The 6,909-nt window shown below is 34.4% G+C and overlaps 1 protein-coding gene across 1 annotated transcript in view; it reads left to right on the top strand.

Annotated features, from left to right (window-relative positions):
• The first annotated feature begins 803 nt into the window (after window positions 1–803).
• The window catches only part of LOC117125012 (uridine 5'-monophosphate synthase-like), an 8,792-nt gene continuing 2,686 nt past the window's right edge, over window positions 804–6,909 (top strand). Inside the window, exons 1-5 of the mRNA XM_033271366.1 lie at window positions 804–992; window positions 2,146–2,241; window positions 2,895–3,056; window positions 4,525–4,628; window positions 5,303–5,477. Of these exons, the coding sequence (XP_033127257.1) occupies window positions 804–992; window positions 2,146–2,241; window positions 2,895–3,056; window positions 4,525–4,628; window positions 5,303–5,477 (726 nt within the window). The remainder of the gene's footprint in view (window positions 993–2,145; window positions 2,242–2,894; window positions 3,057–4,524; window positions 4,629–5,302; window positions 5,478–6,909) is intronic.

A 6,909-nucleotide genomic window follows, 5' to 3' on the forward strand; every position in this document is an offset into this window, starting at 1 on the left:
CTTTTTTTTGTGGGGGGGGGGGGGGGGGGGGGGCGGCCTGACCGTCATCCTGTACGTAAAGGCTGTTTTCCACTATCGAATCGAAAGCGTCGGTTCATGCGCATGCGCATTCAATTCTATCAGGTTTTAGAAGCGAAAAAATGCGCAACCAATCAGAGCTCAGAAAATTCGTTTCGCGCGAATAAATTCGCCTAGAGGAAAACTGTCTTAAGTCTTACGCATTCTTTCATTCCAAACACCGGCAAAACTTACCCTTATCTTAAAATTTGAGTAAATTTTGTTTCTTTTTCAATTTAATCAATTTATATATACAGTAACTAATCCATTATCAAAACATCTACCTCCATGTTTCAATAACTATTGTATCTAAGATCATTAATATCGATTAAATAGGCCTATGCCATTTAACCCAAAGGGTTGAGCCCGACAAGGAGCCTTTGGCGGTCCCCGGGCCCCGGCCACTGTTCGTACCTTCGGCACTCAGTATGTGTCACCTGCTCTTACTCGAATTTTCTCAAGGTTGACAGGTATGGGGGCGGTGCGGTGCACCCCTCGCACCTCCCAGCATACGCCCCTGATTACTCTGATGATATATAGGGGCCAGCTATAAGTGGTTACGAAACGACTGGGTTGGCAAATGTTTATGCCTGGGTTACAGTCTTAGTCCGTGTTGCTATGTTCGTCGTTAAACTTTTCATAACTACGAACTTGGCAGCACGTTGTCCACACTATGTAACAACAATATTGTGCGCTAATTGCGTTCCATACATATTTTGAGGTCGTAGGTCAAAATCTAAAAGCACATGTGGAATGTTGATACAGTACACTGTGTAGCCGCACACAAACACATCAATATGGAGCCGGCTAGAAAACTGATCGTGGATCTTTTCGAAATAAATGCTCTAAAATTTGGCAAGTTCACTCTGAAGAGCGGGATAGAATCTCCAGTTTACTTTGATCTCAGAGTAATCGTGAGTTATCCTGAAATAATGGTAAGATAAGAACCGTATGCGTATAGATAGGCCTAATTAGGCGGCCCTTCCTTAGGGCTCGGGCTCGGTTGGCCCACCTAGCCTAGGCCTACCTACCCTAGCTAGCAATGATCTCATGCTGCGTTTAATAGAACTTGTGAAAACTGATTTCACAACATGCGAGTACACAAGAAGTGTGCATTAATTAGACAAACGCTAAATGGCTGCTGTCACTTTTGCAATGTGTGCGAAAATAAAACATACGAAAACACTTTTAAATCTGAAATAATATTACTTAAACAAATTGCAATAAATATGTTGGGTTGCAAATAAAAGACTTATTTTTCTGAAATAGTATAACTTAATAAACTAATTGCAATAAATACCTATGCTCATTGAACGCATTTCACAAGTTGTGAATTGGGAAACACCAACTTCACTAGTTCTAATGAATGCAGCATTATAAACACAAGATAGCATTCTCTGCGATTTCCACCCTCTTGTAAAAGTGAAATCTTTTGAACTTTGACCACCGGCGTACGCCGCGCGATTTTAAGTCTACGCGTAACAATTAGCATCCGATTAAAAATGTGCCCTCTCTGAACAATTACGGAACAATTAATGTGCTTGGTAACAAACTTTTGGCATAATGCGAAAACCCTATCTCAGATCCATAGCAACAACGCCTAGGACGTCCTCTCCCAAAGTGATTATTTTTGTGTGCCAAATCGACGCTTCTATTTGTTATGTTGTAGATGTTAATTTTGAAAGTGGTATTTCTCGAATTTGTACTTGAGTGAAAGGAAGACCTATGAACAAAATTTTTAAAAAATGCCGACCCGATTTTTTGGAAAATTTTGTTCAGCCTCGGAGGGCAACACAATATTCTTTTTTTGGCCTAACCAGTGTACTGTTGCTAATTTTTAACTGAGTATCAATTAACATATTAGAATGTGGCAGTATTGTAGAGGAGCCATAACAGTGTTACTCATATTAAGCAATAATAAGTCGATTCCAGTAAATGACCTTATAATGTGGAGAATATGAATATAATATAAAGTAAATTTTCATTTTTTGGTCAGTGATGGTGTTTCTGGGATAGCAATCGTAGCCAGCGTGCATGCACTTTTTATATAATCAAATTTTACCATGATTATCTTATTGTTACTTTCAGCAAAAAGTTTCAGAACTCCTGTGGCATTCAGTTGGAGCTGATATAGAATTCAATCATTTATGTGGCGTGCCATACACTGCATTGCCTCTAGCTACCGTAAGTTGTAAAAAATACAAAAACAAAAGTTGAATACCTGGGGCCGGATTTATCAAACTAGAAATCAGCTAAATTTGTCTTAAGTCTGTTTTTTTGCTTAAGTCCGATTTATCAATATGGCTTTAAGCTTTAAATTTCTTAAAAATAAGAAGTCAATTGTACGCATGCGCCACCTAAGACGACTTTTACATTAAGATTTTGCTATTGGTTTGATAAATCATCTTAAGATTAGCTTTGGGTCATCTTATGTTTTTTGACTTACTTTTGCTAAGCTGAGATTGATAAATCCCAGGCCTGGTCTTTAGGTCATCAGAAAACTTGGTCCATAATTTCGGATCCCCAAAAAAAACAGAAAAACGCCTCATATGTGATGTGCACAGAGCACTAAAAGTTGTAATTGTTGGTAGAAAATCTTGTATTATATTGATGATGTTATATGCCCTTGTATAAAGATTGCTGATGTGGGGTGATATAGTATTATGCGATAAAGCAATACATGAAAATATCAATTTGGATTTTATTTAAATTATTTAAATTTAAAACATTAAATGGTAAAAGCTATGTTTAGTGTGTGCTCTATATGTGAAAGAAATGTAATTGTTTTATTATAGGTATTTTATATTCAGTGATATTTTGACATTACTTTCTTTTAGTGCATGGCTGTGAAATACAACAAACCAATGCTGATTCGTAGAAAAGAAGCCAAAGACTATGGAACTAAAAAGATGATTGAAGGAATTTTTGGAAAAGGAGATAAGTGCTTGATTGTGGAGGATGTTGTCACAAGTGGGACCAGTGTCATGGAAACGGCAGAAGTAAGAAAAACAAACAACAATCAATCAAATAATTTATCCAGCGAGACACAGACTGGTGATACATTTAATTTTTGACTGATTTCTTGATTTTTTATTATCGATGTTTCTGAATTTTTTCCCATACTAGAATTACCTTTTTTTCCAAATATCAATTTCACATTCATTGTAATAATGCATTCAAACACTCCCAGGTTTGCTATAGACCTGGCCTTATTACTTTCCACAAGAATTAAGTGTTTTATAAAAGCAGTGCATGAAGATTTTTGGAGCACATTGGAACCATCAAAATTTGGGAGCCAAATAAATCTTTCTTTGATTTATTTTTGTTGAATTTATTTCAATATACACTTGGTTAGTATTTATTCCATTGTTGCTACTTTGAATATTATTTTTTGTTTGGCTAAGCTTGCCACCATTCTATTGGTGTACCTAGGAGGCCTAGGTCTTCATATAGGAACTGCAGTTTGAGGCCTATCATATTTCAGGTATTACAAAAAATTCCAACCAACCAGCGATCTCAATTTTTTTCCATTTAAGGGCAACACAACATTTTTTTTTTTGGCTTTATAATAATAACAATGGATGCATGGACATTATAGCATTGTAGTAGCCCCGAAAGGCTTCGTAGAAGATGCTTATTCTGTTGTGGGCATTTGTAGTAGGTATAATAGTGGAATCTTTGAATTCCTAATGCCCAGAAAACCAGATTTCACGCTAAACCAAAATTTTTTTCAAGTCCCAATACCATTTTTAATAAAATACTTTCCGAAAACCGGACCTCCTTATTCCGAATTCCGGACTTTTTATTTGGTCCGGAACACAATAATCAACTTCTACCAAAACCGAACAAACAGTTAAGAACAACGACTTCCAGACGAAATAACACAATAATCATTGCTGTCTAGAAATTAACAACTAGTTCATACAGCTAGCTCAGTACCAATAGCGCTGCCGTTGGTAATATCTCAGAATTACGTAACCCTCCATCCGAACATGTTTTCATTTCGAAATAGAGTAAAATCGAGAGCTCTTAATCGGGAGGTTCGTAATTGGAAAATGTTACTGTAACATACTATAAAAATTGTTGCCCTCTATTTGGTTAATTGAGGTGTTTCTTACAACACAGACAGTATGAAAATTAAATGGATATGTGGGTGTTACAGCACAGCATTGTAGAAGGCTCAGATGGCTTTGTAGAAGGCATTAGTACTCGATAGTGAAGTGGGAAATAATGGCAATGTGATAGCAGGTGTTATAATAAAAATATTTCCCTCTTCTGTAATAAAAAATAACAGCCGAAATATTGGGTCATCATAGTAACTTATTTTTTTCAACATAGATTATGTGTCCAGACTATCAAATTTTTATATTGTGAAGTGCCTAATATGGTCATGTTGACATCACAACATGACCATGTATAGGCACGTCATGACTATATATGGGCATATAAAATATGTTTATTTTACAGAGTTTAAATCAAGTGGGCCTGAATGTGACTGATGCAGTGGTGCTGCTCAATAGAGAGCAGGGTGGCAAAAACATGTTAGCTTCAAATGGAATTCGGTTACACAGGTACAGTAGATAACTCAATAATTAAAAAATTTACCAAGGATAACGTATGCTTGTCAAAAACAACAGCAGAAGCAGCAGCAACAATAACAACAAGTTGTTCTTTTAAATGAATAATTGAAGGTTTTATTTACTTGTTTTTAAAATTTATTTTATTCATTTGGACAAACAAAGAAAAAGTGTTTCGCAAAGAAAAGAAACATCAACAGTGGCATATACAGGATTTTGAAAAGGGAGGTACTGAATCGAAATTATTACATCAACTGAACCTTATGCATCATATCGATGGGAATGACTACCATAAATTACTGGTTATTCTCTAAAGTAACTTATATTGCCATTTGTTACTATTAATTTACTAATATTTTGTTAGCCATTGAACAAAAATAGGGGTCTCATTCACCATAACCCCCCCCCCCACACACACACACACAGTTACACCACTAATAATGCAGTACAATTCTAGGGGGCAGCAAAAGCAGAGAAAGACACTCATTCACAGGTTTGGTTTCTCCAAAAGAGAAAAGGAACATTAAGAAAAATCATCAACAAAAGATGACTGACATGAAGTGAAGGCGATTTTAGAATTTATTTTTTGTGTGGCTGTATAAAATATTAATTTCTTATGCATTTATTGAAATAATTATTCACAGATTTTATATTTTGTTTTTGTATAGTGTACTTACGTTGTCTCAGGTTAGTAGAATCTTAGAGGAAGAAGGAAAACTGAGCACGGAAGTTGTAGAAGAAGTTAAAGAATTCATTCTTAAAAATCAGTTTCAAAATGGAGACACTGCTGTCAAGAGAAAACCAGATAATAATGAAGAGAGTGAGAAAAAGAAGATGAAACATGTGAGTGAATTTTTTTTATTTTAAACAAAGTTGGCTTTTAGCTAGGAGCTGAGGTTGTACTTAGGTTGTTCAAATCAACAGAGTGGAGTTAATGGCTTGGTGGTTAAGATGCTTGCCTTCCAATCCCAAGATCCTGGGTTCAATTCCTGTCAGTTGCAGGATTTTTTCTCACGACAAAAACAATTCCACTCCCTAAATCTCATATTGAGATTTAGTTTGTGTAAAGCATCGTGTGTCTATGTTTGTCTTAACAAAGGGATTGTCAGCTACAAGTAGGACAGTGATATAAGCGCTATTAGCAGTCCTAGGTTCATGTGTTGTAAAGTAAAGTAAACAGAATTTTAGAAGAAGAAGGAACATTCAGTGAGGAAGTTGTGAAAGAGCTTAAAGCATTCATTGTCAAAATCAGTTCCAAAGTGAAATAGGTGCCATCAAGAAAAAAACCAAAGAGGTGGCCCTGAAGAAGTGATATAAATAGATCTGATGGTGAACTTGCATGTTTGCCAGTCAAAAGTGTGTTAGAGGATGAAGCAAAAAGGATCACCATGGAAGATGTAGAAGTAGTTAAATATTTCATTGTCAGAAATCCGTTTCAAACTGGAGCAGGTATTTTCAAGAGGAAACCAGAAAATAATGAACGAAATGAGAAAGAGAAAATGCAACAGGTGAGATTGAATTTATCATTTTTTATTAAGCTGACTCTAAGGAGTGATGTAATTAATTTTAATTTTGCAAACAATATTTTTATCTTTAATGTAAGCATAATGGCCTATTTATCTTGATTTGCTGCATTGCAGCCTATAAACTCACTTGCATGTAGAGTACATAGATTTGTTTAAATTTCATATTTGCATATATATGACCAGTAGTAGAGAGTAAGGGTGAGAGAAAGAGAAAAGCGATTAGCTTACAAAAATAGGAAACTTTTCAAAAGAAAAGCAGCATAGCAGATTGCATCTTTTAGTCACTTTAACGAATCGTTTGTCATGGAAATGTGAACCTGGTTTAAGGAAAGAGTTGGAGTAATATCTGCTTGAAAATGCATCACACACATACTAATAATAGGCACCCTAGTTTGACTGTAGTGAGAGAGACCTTTAACACACCCTGAACCGAGGATGGTATTAATATTCTTTTTTATATTTTTTTCTTTTTTTTTTAATATTGATTATTATATATATATATATTATTATTCTATATTCATTTTTATATATATATGCATATATTTATTATATATTTATTTATACATTTATTTTTATATACTTATTTGTGTATATATATTTATTTATTTATATATATATACTGTATTATTATATATATATATACTGTAATTATTTATATATTTATTTATATATTTGTTTGTATATTTATTTGTATATTTATTTATATATATATATTTGTATATGTATTTATATATATTTATATTTTTATA

This window comes from Anneissia japonica, unplaced genomic scaffold, assembly GCF_011630105.1.
Source record: "Anneissia japonica isolate Jap-2015-1 unplaced genomic scaffold, ASM1163010v1 scaffold2878_len565122_cov162, whole genome shotgun sequence".
Taxonomy (NCBI): Eukaryota; Metazoa; Echinodermata; class Crinoidea; order Comatulida; family Comatulidae; genus Anneissia; species Anneissia japonica.